The sequence below is a fragment of the Helicoverpa zea genome, chromosome 10, assembly GCF_022581195.2.
Source record: "Helicoverpa zea isolate HzStark_Cry1AcR chromosome 10, ilHelZeax1.1, whole genome shotgun sequence".
Classification (NCBI taxonomy): Eukaryota; Metazoa; Arthropoda; class Insecta; order Lepidoptera; family Noctuidae; genus Helicoverpa; species Helicoverpa zea.
Window position 1 is genome coordinate 483,652 of NC_061461.1, and position 18,237 is coordinate 501,888.

General features: G+C 37.0%; 3 protein-coding genes across 3 annotated transcripts; 1 reads left to right on the top strand and 2 right to left on the bottom strand.

Moving 5' to 3' along the window:
* Nucleotides 1-1,526: 1,526 nt before the first annotated feature.
* Nucleotides 1,527-11,040, bottom strand: LOC124633653 (cytochrome c oxidase assembly protein COX15 homolog). Its single transcript, XM_047168946.1, has 8 exons — nucleotides 10,775-11,040; nucleotides 9,916-10,079; nucleotides 8,260-8,392; nucleotides 5,993-6,125; nucleotides 4,982-5,168; nucleotides 2,532-2,793; nucleotides 2,020-2,288; nucleotides 1,527-1,714 (listed from the first exon to the last, which is right to left on the bottom strand). Exons 2-8 carry the CDS (start codon nucleotides 10,075-10,077, stop codon nucleotides 1,574-1,576), a joined length of 1,287 nt encoding a protein of 428 aa, XP_047024902.1. The 5' UTR covers nucleotides 10,078-10,079; nucleotides 10,775-11,040; the 3' UTR covers nucleotides 1,527-1,573.
* A 167-nt stretch (nucleotides 11,041-11,207) lies between these two features.
* On the bottom strand, nucleotides 11,208-13,014 carry LOC124633652 (tubulin alpha-1 chain-like). Its single transcript, XM_047168945.1, has 5 exons — nucleotides 12,923-13,014; nucleotides 12,627-12,840; nucleotides 12,082-12,554; nucleotides 11,642-11,998; nucleotides 11,208-11,547 (listed from the first exon to the last, which is right to left on the bottom strand). Exons 1-5 carry the CDS (start codon nucleotides 12,929-12,931, stop codon nucleotides 11,290-11,292), a joined length of 1,311 nt encoding a protein of 436 aa, XP_047024901.1. The 5' UTR covers nucleotides 12,932-13,014; the 3' UTR covers nucleotides 11,208-11,289.
* A 1,441-nt stretch (nucleotides 13,015-14,455) lies between these two features.
* Nucleotides 14,456-15,677, top strand: LOC124633654 (3-oxoacyl-[acyl-carrier-protein] reductase FabG-like). Its single transcript, XM_047168947.1, has one exon. The coding sequence runs from the start codon at nucleotides 14,702-14,704 to the stop codon at nucleotides 15,518-15,520; it is 819 nt and encodes a 272-aa protein (XP_047024903.1). The 5' UTR covers nucleotides 14,456-14,701; the 3' UTR covers nucleotides 15,521-15,677.
* Nucleotides 15,678-18,237: the final 2,560 nt, after the last annotated feature.

Consider the following 18,237-nt stretch of genomic DNA (forward strand, 5'->3'; position numbering starts at 1 on the left):
AAGTATTTGTTATCTGTGAACAATTCCTCCTGTGTTACCATTCAACAATAAATATTAGTGCAGCCTCACTTTACGCTACTAGTTTTTCAGTTAATTTAGGTTACAAATTGCAGTCGGCCATAGCTAGAATTATACAATAGTCATACGGTCTAAAGATGATTGAGTTCGGACTAAGGAATTATGTGTGGTGCTACCATTTTGTTTTCACTGAAGGACTTATTTCATAACGATGTTTGGCTACGAAAGTAACTCTACTAACGTGTTCTCACTACAGTATAGTGTGAGAGTTTCTTAAATAAGAGTTACTTTCATAGCCAAATACTCAGTACTATACTGATATGCTATGAGATAGATCCGCCATAAATGATTTCTCAAAACTAAATGTTATATCTAACAGATACGGGTAATGTCCAAAATTTTAAACTTTATTCAAATGTCATACTCACATCTTTACATGTTTTCTCTTTTATTTATATCTTAGCACTTTATTTGTTAAGTGTACAGTCGCCGCCACATTTGTTATTTTTGCTGCTGACTGTACTTACACTCTGAAATGTACCGTAAGCAATAAAATTTATTTACGTATGCAAAATATTGAAGAAACGTTTATTTGATTAAATATTTTCCCTAGAGCGTAATTCCTTGATGTATTTGCTTATGTTTTAGATTTATTGTGTGTGTTAATGTCGCACTAAATTCGCTCAATAATTTTCAAATTATTATTTTTGTAGTCTACGATCAATGTTATTAACTTTTTTTACTCGACGCTAGATGGCGTCTTTATCATACATTTATTTGCCATTGTTTTCAAATAAATATTTTTTGTTCCAATTGTAATAATCAAAACGTAGAAAAGAAATAAGTAGTTATATCAAATTGTCCATCAGTTACCCGTAAGGGGGTGACGCTAATATAATATTAGAAGCACAATATACTATATCAAAATTGATGTGGGTTTGACGAGAGCGCAGTTTGGTTCATGCCTGTTGTTACAAGTATGTAGATAGATAGATGATATGAAATAACAAATTCACTGCGTGTATCGTATAGCTGTACCCGAATTGTATATTTTGAATGATCGCCGGACCGCGTTCAACATCCACAACTTGTCTACACACAGTTTTGTACATAAAACAGTTTTTCAGTGTGTAAGCAATATTAGCATTTTAAATTTTCAAATAAAAACACTTTGTGAATAACATTATTTGTGTTTGTATTCGATATCTCATGAAGCCCCATTTACTTTGTAAGATAACCTATGCTATGTCAACGAATTTTTTTATGGTTGGGAAGACACGTGAAATATAATAGATAATTGTGTGACTTATCTGACATTTGTAGGTATGTACCTTTTGGCCGATCTTAATACAGATCTAATAGTCAGAAAGCGAAAGGTCTGACTAAATAGTATCGATTGCATTGTACTCTAGCGCTCAGCTGCATCCAGATAGACAGGAAGCCGACTCCAACGTACTTGGGAAAATACAATAATTTATACGCAAGTTAAATAAATAAAACACCTTGCGTACTAAAACTTACGGTTTATTTTACAATAAATACATTATACAGTCTACTACTTTGGTATGTATTTGAGTAACTTGATCTCGTGCGTCAGCCAAATAGCCAGGGATAACAATACGAGCGAGCCCGACTGGTGGGAGGCCGCCAGGTGTGTTGGCACGTAGCATAGCAGGGTTGCTATGCCCAGCGATACCTGGGGACAACATAACAGTTATAAATATACTAATATAAAAAAAAAATAGGACCCTCAAATACCTTCCAGAGACTTCAAAAGTTAAGTACGTTCAGCGTGACTCAGTGGCATATAAATATTTGCGTTACGTATTGGTTTCTCAACGTATTATGTAGTGATCAGAAGTACTATTGTCTTAACCTGGTCTTCTATTTATTGTCCTCTTTGGGTCAAATATATTTCTGAAGTGAATCTATTCGCCATCCGAAATTACGGAGATTCATGTAACAAGCATTTCAACTACTCAAGACAGTCCACAAACTCACCTGTAACCATGCCATAGCTCCAACCCCATTAACCACCTTCCTAGCCATAGGGGACAATGGTTTCCCCCTCGATAGCAACCACAACCCCGTAGCCAGTGCCAAGGTTGTTGTCCCCAATATCCTGTGGTCAAACTGTACCGTGGTGGGGTTCTCGGTAATATTGCGGAGTGTGGGGGAGAAGGCTAAAATGTCCTCGGGGATCCAATTGTCCCCCATTTTGGGGAACGAGTTGTAGACTAGACCTGCGTCGAGGCCGGCTACGAAGGCTCCTGGAAAGACGAAAATATGTTAAAGAGAATTTGTATTGTTGAAAGACTTAAAAAGTGTAGAAAAAGGTGACTAGAACATTAGAATAGATCTTTTCTACATTTAGAAATAAGGCATAAATATTTCTGGTACAATGTAGTGTTTATAATTTAATTTAAACTGTTCCGTAATTTCAAATGTGCTTTTCTTCATACAATCATGATTTCACGGTAATAATAAAACTAAAACAAATAATGATGACATACCTGACACAGCAGTAAGGAACGCCATAGCTTTAACAGTATGCGCGAAAGCTGTAACTCCTTTCAACGACTGCAAACTCTTGACGGTGGCACCCGCTGGGAAGGGGCGAAGCACCCGCAGGGCTCCGGCCAGGAGTCCCGTGTATAATATAAATGCCAAACTTAAATGCGCTGCTAATCGGTACTGGGATACCCGTGGCACGTCTGATGGCCCTTGGAAACGGTCTTCCAAGCCTGATTTTACCATATACCAGCCCATTAGACCCTGGAACAATTGGAAAATATTAGTTAAGTTTATTAAGAGCGTGTACGCTCGGCGCGCGATGTCAACTTTAGGTAATTCAACGCAAAAAATCGCGCAGACTAGCGTCGCGGCTGTGTGCGTGCCTATCATACTTCACGTATAGTCACACAAACCATTTTGATCCTTTCGAGTGAAATTGGTAGAACAAAAATATATTATTTAGTCAATAGTTAATAGCGAGAAAATAGCTTAAGTCTATGGATGACTAAAATATAAAAGCATGAAAATAAGTCGTTAATACTTACACTCTTTTGCAAAAAAATCGGGCACCTATGAAAACATTGGTGAGGACTTTCTGTATACCTATTACATACAATTTTCAACAGTACTAAATAGTCGACTGATGATTAATGGCAATGTTAAGAGTTTCTGTATTTTAACCGATTTCAAAAAAAGGAGGAGGTTTCAATTAGATTGTTTTGTGATTGTTCTCAATTTGATTGTTCTCGATTTCTCAAAGACGCCTGGACCGATTTGAAAAATTGATTGTTTATATGAATGGTCCAGTCCATCCAGACCGAAAAATTGTGGTCAAATAACAACAATTGCCGGAAAGCAAAATATTGGTGAAGAGCTTGGGTTTACCATTGCAAATAAATTTTAAGTTTTCTATCCTATATGCTTCAAAAGTTATTCGGGATCAAAAGTCAAAATTTGGGTACATCCAAAATGGACATATAAATAAAATTATAGCTCGATTGGTAACATACATCTGCAATAAGTGAATTCTAGCCTAAGGAATCCGCCATATTGGATTAAGACTCGCGACACATTTTTTTTTTCGAGTTATTTATAGCAAGCCCTTTCATTTGATACCCATATCGTAGGAATGCATTAAAAACATTTTTTTCTCCATCTTGGGTATACCGCCATATTGGATATAGAATCATACATTGTCATTAAAACTGAACGTTCAAATAAAATTTCAACTCAATCGATAAAAAAAAATATGCTTCAAAATTGAGCTTTAAATAAAATAGTAATGTATCAAGATTTGTTGGTCGCGTTTGAAATGTACTCTATTCTCGGCATCCACGGCAGAGGTTATTCACCCTACGCGATATGACGGAGCGACACGTCCTCTCTCTGTGAAGCCTCGCGGCGGTCTGGTTTGAGTTGACTCGCGTGCAGCGTTTTATAGTAGTTTTTAAATAATTTATAAAAAAATAAAAACGAGAGATTAAATTATAATATAAAGTTTATGTTTTAAAGAAAGAGTTATATTACTATAGTAAATAATTGTTATATTAAATTAAGTAAGGTAGGTAGGTAAAAAAAGCATTTGAAATTCACAATTTTTCACATTGTTAAAATATTTTTTTCTGAAAGATAGAGACCTAAATCAAAAAATGTTTTCAACTAACTATAGGCATGGGGATTTCGTCTATGAGTAAAAAAATAAATATAATTAGATTTGCCACTGTTTTCACATGAATTTAAGCTTCGAAATAGACGCTGAACGGGAATTTTATAAAACATCTGTTTCGTTATAGGGGTTTTCAGTATTTAATCTACACAAATTGAAATTTATGTTCAATTAACTATATAGACAGTGAAATTACCTTGCTTTATTAAAAATTAACATAGTTATAGGATAAGTAGTTAATTAGAAACAGTGGTTTGAAAAGTACCTTTGTAGGCCAAATGGCGCGCGGTTGACATACACGCTCTTAATTTCAAGAGAATTTAGTCTACCTCTGCTGAAGTATGGATAATCCGTCTGTATGTTAGGCCTGAACTATATGAAATACTAGCCGTATTCCCGCGGTGTCACCCGCGTCCCGTGGGAGCTACTTCCCGCACCGGGATAAAATATAGCCTATGTTACTCGCAGATAATATAGCTTTCTAATGGTGAAAGAATTACAACCAAACAAACCTCCTGTTTTCCTCTTTATAATATTAGTATAGACAATAGTTATTTCCAATGCAAAGAACTGTTTAATTTAAGTATCACCCGATATTTATGTAGACGTCTACTTTTGCCACTTGCACATTTACTAGATTTTGTTCCAGTTTGCTTGTCTATTTTAGAGGCGCTCTAGATAATATTTTGCTTTTGTAATAGGCATGTTTTAAAGTTGATCGATTAGTAAATACCTCAAAACTAATAAGAAGTTATTTAAACAAATAAATGTTGATGTTCTTACCTGTGCACCAACCAACACGCAGTAAGCCGCGACGCGTCTCTTCATGGCCTTGTCGAGATACCCCCTCGCCCAGAAGACCGCGGCCGGCACGAACATGGCGGCGCCGATGCAGCGCCCCCACGTGCGGTGCGCGAACTCCATGTACCAGATCCATTTGAACTCGTTTAATGTTATGTTCTGGTTCTTACTGGGGAAAAAAGGAAATATTTTCTTGATTATACTGAACAGTATGCACAAGAATTTGAAAGCAGCGCCACCTATCGGGATCAATTGTAAAAGTTAACCCGAGACATGAAAATCTTCAAACCTGGACAATTCTTTACAGAGTATTTGACCTATGCACAATACATAATTTATGCCAAAAACTACGCTGTTCACAAAACAAAACCTTAAAAAGCCTTGGTGTGACTTGAACGGCGCTTCGTTGACCGTAAGCCCTAGACCAATAGGTTTTTACAGATCTATCCAGGTTGTAAGTCTGGACGAGATTTTCTGTGAGAGGTTTATGGAAAGCTGCACACAGGACCGATGGGAAATAGGACTAAGTAGGTACTTACAAAGTTCCGCCGGTTGCTGCTACTTGATCCACTCACACAGTACACAGATCACTTGTACACATATTATTTATGGTTTGATGGGTGCCCAGTAACTCCCTGCAGGGGTTTTTGATTAGTTTTTGAAGTTTATTGAAGTTTAGACATAGTTTTTGAATTTATTTTGCGGCGCGTTATGGCGGCCGGCCTCGTGTTTTTTTGCACTCGCGCGAAAGTTTTTTTGCATTGACGGTGGCGCCACGTCTCGCTTGGTGAGTGGCAGTTTTTGGAACTAGGAGAGGGAAATGGAAGGAATAAGGAATGCATGCAAGCTCAAACAAGCCTTAAAACTACGTTAAAATTATGCAGTCAAAAATATTCGCTGATTTGATCCTGTATAAAAACAGAATAAAGACACTAACTTAAGCTAATTCATGTACCTCTAGACATAAAGTTATATAAAACAAACTAAACTTACTAAATAAACTCAGGGAACTGCTTGTATTTTTCAAATTCCGTCTGCCATTCCTCCTCAGACCTCGGCATCTTCTCTCCCAAGAGTTTCCACGTCACCATGGACAAGCCTGACTCTGTTAATCTCGTCACACCACCTGTACAGTAGTAACATTTCAATTATAGGCAAAAGTAGCAAAAAGGTTGTAGATAATATCCTACTTATATTATAAATGTGAAAGTTTGTGAGAATGTATGGATGTATGTTTGTTATTCAATCACGCAAAAACGGCTGGACCGATTTGATTGAAATTTGGTATGTAGATAGGTGATACCCTGGATTAACACATACGCTACTTTTTATCAACACACCACGCGGGCGAAGCCGCTGGCGGAAGCTAGTTATGCTATATACTGTGAATGAGTTTGTTAAGTTATATTGCTATTTATTTTTAATAGGCAGTTTATCTATATACGGATAATATACCTATCTGAAAGTCAGTATATTGTTTACATAGTTGCACTAAAATGATCCCTTGAAAAATTACATGCTACATAGATGACAGAAATTATCTATCCATCCCAGTTATATGTTCCTATTTTAGATAAAAGCAATAATTGTGTCTATTTATATTGTTGACAGTTGATATCTGTGTTTCCATTACAAAATATGATTGCGATAACAAGCGTGAATCCAAACTGTGTCTGTATGTTTATGTTTGTATTCATAACATTTGATATGATTACAAAACATTGTCCAGTGAACTATCAATATTTATTGATCCTCTGTCTCAATCGAAAGTGTTGCTAAAACATTACAGCTATTTGAAAACCTACAGAATGCTTGAATGTTGAGAAATAAAACAATAATGACTTTTACAATAGCTTTATTCGATGTAAAACACACCTTTAGTTTACATACAGTTATTTCTTAAGAAATCCCATTGCTCTTAATATTTTAAAATGACTAAAGACTAGCATAGTAAAGAATTCCCTATAAAATATTACCTACGATAAAATATTAGATGCCTACATCTACTCAGGTGAAATAGCATGTAATAAACTTTTATTATTATGCCTTAAGTGTTTAATATAGGTAATTTGTTTATTGGCACAGATTTGAAAATAATACAGAATAAGTTAAAAAGTATTGTAGATACGTTTGCGAAATTTGGGGAAGAAAAAATAATAGAAAAAAACCCTAAAAAATAGATTTGTCCTTTTTGGTTTGTACCCTAAGTCCCTAATTTCTCATAAATATAATACCTAATAAAGAGTTTGGGTCATTGACACACTACAGGTACTAAGGTAACTTTATAACTTATCAAATAACTAGCTTTAGTAGTAGATAGTATAGTATAGCTTTAGTAGTTTTAACAGTAGATAGTATTGCAGGCACTTCAGCTTGTTTGACTAATTACTTAAATAATACTAATTGGATTATTGATAGCGAATTAATTTTCAAAAATTATAGATACTATTCAAAAATTAAGGAAATTCTCAAGTCATTCAAAATCAAAAGCCAATTTGTCAAAACTAAGAAATTGCGAAATGCCTGCGAATTTTAACCTTACATTAGGCTAACCCCAGATAAGTAAATACATATAAAAATGTAAATGAGTATGAGTAATATCTCTTGATCCATTCGAATTTAATTAAATGGAGTTTGCATATTCAGTACACAAGAATGATAAGTAATTATCGGCCTAAGTGGGGAGATAGCTATGCTATGCCTGACCAAATGTAAGGATTGCAATATGGTCAATTAAGTGGTAATGGGTAGTTAACGAACTGCAGTAAAATTGACTAAGTAACTTTTATTTCAAATTTTTAGGGGAATGTCAATTACGTATTGTGCGTTTATTTATTTACAATTTACATGTAGGTAACTGAGCAACTTCAAGTTTTCAAATTATTATGTAAACAGTGCCTACCTGTTTCAAAATATGTACAAGTTTATACTCTCTTGGCACAACAATAATATTAGATTCCCTTCCCTTGCCGTATTATTAAGAAAAGAATAAGAAGTCGTCTACTGAGCAAGGTCATAAGAATTTTCGCCCTCCATTACCTTCTTATAAACAAACTCCATTTGAAGACCTAAAAACTTCCATCATCCATTTACACCAATCACATAATAATATCATCCGAATCGACTTCTACCTACCTTTTTAATCCCCACTACCCCCAAAAAAACCTACCTATCCTATTTCTTCCCATTAGTAGTCCTCAGCGCAACTTCAATAACATAGTATATGCTATACAAGAGAGTAAGGTATCCGGCCACCATACCTAGCACGACGGCTGTGAACACCATCCCGGAGCATCCCAGCAGCCAGTAGCCCACCACTTTGGGAGGTTTCGGCTTTGGAGCTGACTGGCAGAACCGGACTGCTATGTTCTGCGGCTTGAGTAGGTCTGTGAGCTGGAAATTAGGGTTCTCAGGTTATAAAAAAGATCAAGAAATCAAGGAAGATTTCTGGCCGAAGGGTGTTGTGTACCGCCGAAATACGACGACGGCACTTCGTGTGCATTAGTTTTGAGAATATAAAGAATATTTGCTATATATTTATATTTTTATGGGCCCTAATTGCTTGAAGTACGGGATACTCTTTTAGGTAAAGGTACTGAATGGATCTTGTTGAAACTTAACAGTAATTTAGCTTACCTTTATGTAAGTATATCAAAATATCATATAGGCTAGTTAGGTCTTTATCTATGTGCGGGAAGTAGTTTCCCTAGGTACCAGATGAAACCGCAGCTAGTGTGTTATATTTGTCTTTCCTGTTTATATAACCGGAATGCTATTGTCTCCCTCTTGGAGCCTTGTCAAAGTATCGTATGCTAACGTGTTTTCTTAACGAATCGTTGTAATAAATTTTTGTTCCAAGTAATATGTACTTATACACCTTCCAATACTCTTCTGCTGACACCTCTTTGGTAAAAAAGTGCGTGATAGTGTGTCTGTTACGTAACTTAGATAAGTCCAGCTTACCTACTAAGTCATTATCGAAAAATAAATAATCTTGGAAGAAAATTCTAGAACACATATTTTGTAACTGATTGATAAAAAATTAATGTAAACAAACAGAAAAATAAGTCCTTCTCTGTGGCATGACCACTACTGTGGTGTAACTGTGGTGTGAATATGTGTGACTTGAGCACAATGGTGTGTGTGGGTACAAACATGTAGTTAATCTGATTTGTAATGAAGTAAGAATGAGGAGCTCATTCTTAAATTACAATATAATTATATAATTTTGAGTACATAGGATTGCCGAGTTCTTGGATAGCTGGTTTCAAATTATAGGTAGGTTATCAACAAAAGCAAAAAATAAGAGTAAAAGGTCATCTACACAAATTTTGGAAGTATGATTTTTTCAAATTAGCTGTTATCTAGCCTTGACACAAGTGACCTAAATATCAATTATATCACACATTTTCCAAAATTATATTTGAAAGGTTTAATTTAAAGATGTGATATAATTTTATAGAAACACAATGACTTGGTTTTAAATTACAGATGGATTTGGGATCAGTGAAAGCTAAATTAACATTGAGGACATTCTTCACACTTAATTTAAATAATGCTCCTATCATGTGTAAAAATAAGTTAAGTGGTTTAATTATAAAATAAAATAAATATTAACTAAACTACTATTCAGTTTTTTTTTTTGCGATGGCAAAAATCATTAAATGACCCCTCCTGCTGTGGGTTAGCAGCGGTAAGGGAGTGTCAGACTTTTACTGACAAAAAATCCATCATGTTCCTTCGTAGGCCTTTTATGTTCCAGGGCCACAGTAACTCTTTCAAACAATCTTGCAGCCCAGTACTGAGGTGGCCTTCTTTTCATATGTATAAAATCACTTCTGTATAACTTTTAGAATAATAATCAGTAGTCAGTAGTTATTCAATAATTTGTAAATAATACTCTAAAATGAACTTACTCTCAATCCCTTAAAGCTGTTGGCCTTATGGTTCTGTGTGATGAGTTGTCGGCTGACCACATTGGTTGTTCTAAAGGTGTTCCTTCCGCCGGATACCAGCAGCTTGCTCTGAGCTGCCCGGAGTGACTGCGTGCAGCGGCACAGGTTCGCTACACTTAACATTGCTGGAAAATTATAAGGATGTGCTAAATGTGACAATATCTAATTAATTAACAAATTAAAATTACACCAGCAAGTAAAATTGTATTAATCTTTTGATTATTTGTTTGTAACTTTGTACCAAAATATAAACCAATTTGTAAATGTGAACACCATGTAGCATTTTAATTGTCATTTTATCCTCATTTGTCTTTGCGATTCTACATGATCTTCGCATGCTGTTACTGTATGTATCAATACATACAAACTGTAATACCATATTATTTTTGAAAAGAGTAACCATGGAGTTTCTTGCCCGTTCTTCTCCATAGGAAGCTACTTTTGGAATGGGCAACTAGAATCAAACTTAGTTATAATTTTGACGTTCATAAGTGCTTGTAAAGGCCTAAGTGAAATAAATGATTTGACTTTGACTTTGACTTAAATTTAAATGAGTTCAAAAATTTCACATACTGTCATTCATCATTATGCCACTATTTGAGGTGATTTGGTCCGTGGGTCGTCTTGTAAATATTTATGGACAGAAATGCTACAGAATTGTTACAGTTAGAAACCGTATTAAACATTCAAGTTTACATAATATTTTGTAATAATCAGATAGGTCATGGTATTTGTATAGCTAAGCCATCATAACAAAACAAGGCACCGATTTGTTACTACATTATTCAAAGAATAAAAACATCACAAGATCAGTACTTACCTCAAGTATTCTGGATAAAATGTGAAAAATTGGAAACTGTATGCTTTTTCAGCACTACACTTTAACTTAAATGTTTAACATTGAAGAAAAATACTGTTAGGTTTGTAAAAATGCTTTAAGACCCGCTTTCTTTATTGACTAATAATATCTTTTAAGAAGTACAAGTAGCGTTTACACTACTTTTCGTTGGATATTTGCGAAGCAATGTGATTTATTAAGCGATCAGATGTGATCGACTGATCGTGCTTTTGACACTGACACTAATCAGTTATAAGATGACAGTTGACGCAAACGTCAAAGTATAGTATCAAGCATCGCAGGTTTTAGTACCACCGATAAAAACCGAAACTTTTCCGTTTTTTTTAACCTCTTTTTGATGTGTAAAGCCTGATTTCGTTGCAAGATGATCAATAAGCAACAAAAATAAATGAAATAATCTCACGTCGTTTTTAATTAGTTAAAACTGTTACAAAATTAGATCAATACAAATCGCTAGTAAAATTCTCAGATTTTCTCTAGCCTTCCATTTCTCTATAATCTCGTGCCAGTGCTCTTATGTTTAAAAGGGCATTTTTAAATTCCCCTTCTTCTAACCCTTCACCAACATAATGATGCACAAAAGCACGTTTAGAATACATTAAAGAGAACTTTTTACAAAGACGCTCCCAAGCCCCGCGGATTGCTGAACTATTTGACACCATTACAACAGCCCTCATAAGGGCAGCTAGGTCTCCACCAGGTACAGTTACTGGTGGTTGGAAATTTACTCCAATCTGTGGAAAACAATTAGTTGATTATTAAGTTACTTGTTTTAAATGTATTTCTACGAGTAAATAAGGAAGATTTTCAAACTTTTATACCGCATACCTTGAATCCTGTAGGAGACCACGAAACAAACTTGATTGTACGCATCGATTTTATTTGATTTATAGCTGTGTTTATGTCATTTGGATTAACGTCTCCACGAAACAGTAAGCAACAGGACATATAACTTCCTTCTCTCGGATCACATTTGACCATTTGATTCGCGGGTTCAAAACATTGCATCATCAATTGCTGTGTGGTATTAGTCTCATGCATCGCTTTCGTTGCCGGCACAAACGGTGCAAAGGTTACTAATGGAAAATGAATTCTAGGATATGGTACAAGATTTGTCCTGAATTCGACGAGTTCCACATTTAATGAACCCTCGAACCTCATCGAAGCAGTCATACATGAAACAACCTGAACAATAGTTCTAATTTAGCATAATTCCAAAATCATATATATTACTTTTGTAAGAAAAACAACATTTATTAATCAATTACCTGGGCTATAAGTCGATTTAAGTTAGTGTATGTGGGCCGAGGTGTATCTAGACATCTTGATAATATGTCATATAACGCTTCATTATCGAAAATAAAGCATACATCTGTGGTGTTAATAGTTGAATGACTAGTAAGCACAGCATTATACGGTTCAACAATAATAGGGGATATTCTTGGTGATGGATATATGGCATACTCAAGTTTGGACAGCTTTCCGTAGTCCTTTACGAGACCTTCGAGTAATAATGCTGTGAATCCAGACCCAGTTCCACCTCCAAACGAACGGAATATCATGAACCCTTGCAAGGAGTTACAATCTTCTGCCACAATTCTAATACGGTTTAGTGCCAGGTCTAGCATTTCGCGACCCACGCCAAAGTAACCTCGTGCAAAATTGCTGGCAGCATCTTCTTTGCCCGTGATCAGAGTTGATGGATGAAAAAGTTGGCGATAAGTTCCTGTTCTTATTTCGTCTAAAAAACACATTTTATTACAAACTCGGCCAATAAAAATATATTACAATAGTATAACAACATGAACCGTACCAACTGGAGTAGGCTCCAAATCTATCATAACCACTCTTGGTACAACTTTTCCAGCCCCAGTTTCATTGAAGAAGGCGCCACAGGAGTTATCACTCTGATCCGAAAATGCCAAGACACCATCCGGTGAAATGCCATGTTCGAGACAATACAGTTCCCAGCAAGCACTACCTATTTGCACTCCAGTCTGACCAATGTGTATGTGGATAACTTCTTTCTAAAATATGAAAAACGGATTCATACTTAAATTATACAAAGTTTGTATCAACACTGCTTAAGATCTGTAAGTCTGAACTCACTTTAGACATTGGGTAAAAATATTACTGATAATTTTGATCAAGAAAGTAAGATATTATCTAAAATAAATTCTACATTTTGTTTACAAAAAAATACTTACATTAGAATGTCAAATTGTAGTATGATGACATGTAATTTTGTAAAGATTATGGAGTCTATTTGGTTATGATCTGTCGTTAAAAACTCATTTCTGATGTGAAACTAAATTATTTAAACTATTCTGCGTGGTCATGGTCCATATTAACCGAATAGGTTAAATACACGGTTTAAACTCTTAAAAGGCCTATAGCCAGTAGGTACTTTCAGTGTCTGTTAGATGAAAAGCTCTTAACTGTGCAAGAATACTTAAAAGGAGATGGCCAAAAAAAAACCCAGAGTCGACAGAAACTTCGTATGTATGGTTGAATTCAGTATAATGTGTGAATTATAAAAAGTATTTCATATCATCTAAATACCATGGGGTTCTCTTTTTACAAGGTTTTTTCGATGAAGATTTTAGTACATAAAAAACCTTAACTTTTCTGTTTGCTGTTCATTAGATGTTGTGCACCTAGGGTAAAAACTTTACACTCAGGTGTATGTCTGTTAGCACTATACACGAGTGAAGGTTTAGAGCTGACCTGGTGATGGAGAAGAGAGAAGGTCAAGGGAACTCGGCAATGGTAAATATTAACTACCTCGTGTTTGGGCTTATATTATTCGCATTGACGAGAACTTTTCACTAATGCGAATAGTGACAAAAAACCTAAAAATAAAAATATATTTTTAAGGTTTCTTTTACTTTTTTTTTTAAATTAACCTTTGCCAGTTCAGAAGTTTACACATAACAGGGAAACCTCTTCAAGTAGGTAAGGTCGCTACTTAATCGTATCTGGAGAGGTTCATGTGACGAGTGCAATGGGGGGGGGAGAGGGTCAAACTCAAGACCTTTTAATTACCAGGCAAACTCTGTAACTATGGTGATATTACTATTCGCATGTATGATATTAGTATACCTCGTTTTTATGGCCCTTTATGTAAATAATCTTTAAAATCAACATAAAATCAACATAACATATTTTTGTGAAAATATGATATAGCTCCTATACCCCATGGATTTCAGGCTGGATTTTTTGGCACCATCAAAGGTCTATCATAATGAACCCATTGGTACCCATTTCGTTGCTGTCGATTCTGGGTTTTTTTACTATGAAAATTTGGCCATCTCCTTTCCTCTGCCTTTGACTAGTTTATTAGCTTTGATCTTAATTCTTAACTTAGCTCTTAATTTGAAGTTTAGACAAGTAGTTTTTTTTTATTATATGAATTTACTTTGATTTACTGATAGGAATGGCTCTATTAAACCACCAAGCGTAAGCTCTTTTTAAAAACCGTACTTCTCACTATTCTTACTTCATTCAATCTGCTCGTCACTACTTGTTTATCAATGAAACAAGGTCGTATGTGTTATCAAATTATCATTCTGATAGGTCACTGGTCTACTCTATCAATCATTGGTCTGTTTTCATTGACAATGGCAGTTCAGAATAATCGTGCTTTTCTGATTGGCTACTACGTCTACTAACAGAAGTTTATAACGAATCGGAATTTACTTTTATTTCGAGACGAACAGAAATATCAACAGAATAGAATGTAGAATTAAATTGCCGGTTTTATTTACATATTTTATTATGTAATTAGGCTCGCGATAAGATAATTTTGGTTCGTGATTTAAGCAGTTGATCAGTTTGGCCCTCTGCTGTGGAGTCTGCCCGTGTGAAAGTTCCATAACAACATCGCCCATGTCCCTCAAGAAAGGTGTTCAGTTAGCAGCAAATACTGAATTGAAGATGAGTTTGCTCGGAAAAGTCGTACTTGTAACCGGTGCAAGCTCCGGCATTGGTTCTGCGACAGCGGTATTTTTATCAAAACTGGGGGCTCAACTGTCCTTGACCGGCAGAAATGTTGAGAATTTAAAAAAAGTATGCGATGAGTGCAAGGAATCTGAAAATTCTTCAACTTTCTATATTCCCGCAGATTTGACTAAAGAAGCCGACATAGAAAAGATTGTGAAGAACACGATCGATCATTATGGAAAAATCGATGTGTTGGTCAACAATGCGGGGATTCTTGAGACTGGCACCATTGAGAACACTAGTTTAGCCCAGTACGACCGGCTAATGAACACCAACGTCCGTTCTATTTACTATTTAACAATGCTGGCAGTACCTCATTTGATCAAATCAAAAGGTAATATTGTGAACATATCCAGTGTGAATGGTATTCGCTCATTCCCAGGAGTTCTTGCTTACAATGTGTCTAAAGCTGCAGTGGACCAGTTCACAAGATGTGTAGCTTTGGAGTTGGCGCCAAAGGGTGTGAGGGTGAACTGCATAAACCCTGGAGTTATTCTCACTGAGCTGCAGAAGAGGGGCGGTATGACTGAAGAGCAATATGCAGCCTTCTTGGTGAGGACTAAGGAAACTCATGCTTTGGGCCGTCCGGGTGAGCCAGATGAAGTAGCAGCCACTGTTGCTTTCTTAGCTAGTGACCTAGCTAGCAACATCACAGGTGTCAGTGTCCCCGTAGACGGTGGACGTCATGCCATGTGCCCTCGCTAAGCCCACACAAACTACATCATAACGGATTGTGCCAATCATATTCTGAAGTGCCTTAAAGTTTTTGAAATGCATTTATAAAAACTTTTTATTTCTTTTGTTTTTTTTATGGTCATTTCAATCAAGATTTATATTTTTATTAAATTGTTTTGAAAACAAATGCCTGTTATTTTGGGACACTACAAATTGATTACATTATTATATCTTACCTTCCCTTATTTTGCTAGTAATATGCTTGTTCATGGGTCAATAACTGTTTGCCTTTTTTTTTAAATACCAAGTTAACAAAAGTTAAATCTTTAAATCAGATTCGCTCAGTCCTTTACAAAATTTTCTTAAATCAATTAGACAGATTAAAAAAAGTAACAAACTATGCACATAATAATTATCTAACCTACAGAAACTTTTTCAGTAGAACACAATGATTATATTAGTGCGTGTAAGTTATCAGTAAACAAAGCAGCTTAATTCCACTACTATGCGATAGATGGCGTTACGAAGCTCACACTGAAAAATCTTTTGCTATATCATCGATACTCTACATCTACATAGGTACTTAGCTTTTGCCATTGGTTTCATCCGTCATTCGAGGTAATACTTGCTGCACCCGGGTAAGAAGTATAATATGTAAAAAGTATAATAGGGAAACGTACATATAGCGTAACTATCCGTTTTCCTCCGATTTCACCCGCGTCCCGTGGGAGCTACTGCCCGCACCGGGATAAATGTTGCCTATGTTACTCGCAGATAATATAGCTTTCTAATGGTGAAAGAATATTTAAAATCGGTCCAGTAGTTTTTGAATTTATCCATTACAACCAAATAAACAAAGCTTTCCTCTTTATAATATTAGTATCATGGGCGTAGCCAGCTTTGTGCTCAGGGTGGGGCAGCAGTCAACCTATCCCCCGGGGGAGGGCGGGAACCCTCCGATTTTTTGTATCTTGAGCCGTTAATCTCAAACTTGTTAATCTCTATTATTATTATTAAATGTATGTCTCTTCCAGACCTCGGGGCTATAGAGTCCCGGATTTTTGGGAGGCGAACGTGGGGCCGAAGCCAACACGCTGAAGCCCTTTTGAGACAACTTTAATGAAATGGTGACACAAAACCGACGATTATCCCTGTATACACTATAGAAATGTACCCAAGGACAATCCCCGGTTCTGTGCTAAACTATTGCTAACTATGGATGAAAACTACTTAGGCTATTGTGATGGGATGCTAATGGACTAGGAATGGGGAAACTACGGGAACTATGGCACCTGCCGATTACAATGTATTAAATACATGTTAAAATGGCAGGTGGAGACTCGCCAACTCACTTACTGGGCCCCCGGGAATCAGTCACTGAAAAGCAACAAGAGGGCAACAGGGACATGAGCGGCTGAGAAGGGTGAGGATACCTCGGCGGACTTTAAACGCAGATCACGCGCTCCCTGTGGGTCCAGCATCACCGGCCCACTCGCCACTTACCACGAGGCACCTACCCTCCGAGCAGGACTAACCTTGCTCTAGCGACTCCACTCTGACCGGCCGATGAAGGCAAGCCAAGAGGCGGGAGACCTATCCCCCGTCATGCTTCACTCCGGCAAGCCGGAGGTGGGGGACAGTATACTCTCCCTGGAGCACTCGGATATATAGCCCCGCGAGGTCGCTACTCCCCGTCATCCGCCTCAGATGCCCTGCGGGGCTTATTATTATTTGTATGTCTCTTTCTGACCTCGGGACTACAGAGTCCCGGATTTTTGGAAGGCGAACGTGGGGCCGAAGCCAACACGCTGAAGCCCTTTTGAGACAACTTTAATGAAATGGTAACACAAAACCGACGATTATCCCTGTATACACTATAGAAATGTACCCAAGGACAATCCCCGGTTCTGTGCTAAACTATTGCTAACTATGGGTGAAAACTACTTAGGCTATTGTGATGGGATGCTAATGGACTAGGAATGGGGAAACTACGGGAACTATGGCACCTGCCGATGACAATGTATTAAATACATGTTAAAATGGCAGGTGGAGACTCGCCAACTCACTTACTGGGCCCCCGGGAATCAGTCACTGAAAAGCAACAAGAGGGCAACAGGGACATGAGCGGCTGAGAAGGGTGAGGATACCTCGGCGGACTTTAAACGCAGATCACGCGCTCCCTGTGGGTCCAGCATCACCGGCCCACTCGCCACTTACCACGAGGCACCTACCCTCCGAGCAGGACTAACCTTGCTCTAGCGACTCCACTCTGACCGGCCGATGAAGGCAAGCCAAGAGGCGGGAGACCTATCCCCCGTCATGCTTCACTCCGGCAAGCCGGAGGTGGGGGACAGTATACTCTCCCTGGAGCACTCGGATATATAGCCCCGCGGGGTCGCTACTCCCCGTCATCCGCCTCAGATGCCCTGTGGGGCTTATTATTATTATTATTATATTACGTAAAATTTAGCCCAAACGTACTTAACTTTTTGTTTGTGACAAATGCAAAAATAAGGGCATATAGTTTCTGAATACGCGAGCGAAGCGAGCGCGAAATTTTAATTATTTTTTAAGACTCAAAACCAAAAACTACGTAAAATGTCGCCCAAATATACATTTTCATGCATGGGGGGACTAGGTACGACACACCCGATTTACGTCCATACGAAATCCCCCTCGCTCGCATAGATAAATCGATAAAAATAAAGTTAGATAACGTATAGCAACGTCGCGCAGCTAAGCTTCGC

Bases quoted from the DNA above. Each gene is read 5' to 3' on its own strand.
- LOC124633653 (XM_047168946.1), bottom strand. From the start codon at position 10,077: ATGTTAAGTGTAGCGAACCTGTGCCGCTGCACGCAGTCACTCCGGGCA. The intron at 6,126-8,259 runs GTATGGTGGCCG...ACTACTGTACAG, and splicing joins GTTCACAGCCGTCGTGCTAG to GTGGTGTGACGAGATTAACA. The intron at 2,289-2,531 runs GTATGTCATCAT...TCGTCTTTCCAG, and splicing joins GTTCCTTACTGCTGTGTCAG to GAGCCTTCGTAGCCGGCCTC.
- LOC124633652 (XM_047168945.1), bottom strand. The intron at 12,555-12,626 runs GTACGGTTCATG...TGTGTTTTTTAG, and splicing joins TTTGGAGCCTACTCCAGTTG to ACGAAATAAGAACAGGAACT. The intron at 11,548-11,641 runs GTATGCGGTATA...TGTTTTCCACAG, and splicing joins GGTCTCCTACAGGATTCAAG to ATTGGAGTAAATTTCCAACC.
- LOC124633654 (XM_047168947.1), top strand. From the start codon at position 14,702: ATGTCCCTCAAGAAAGGTGTTCAGTTAGCAGCAAATACTGAATTGAAG.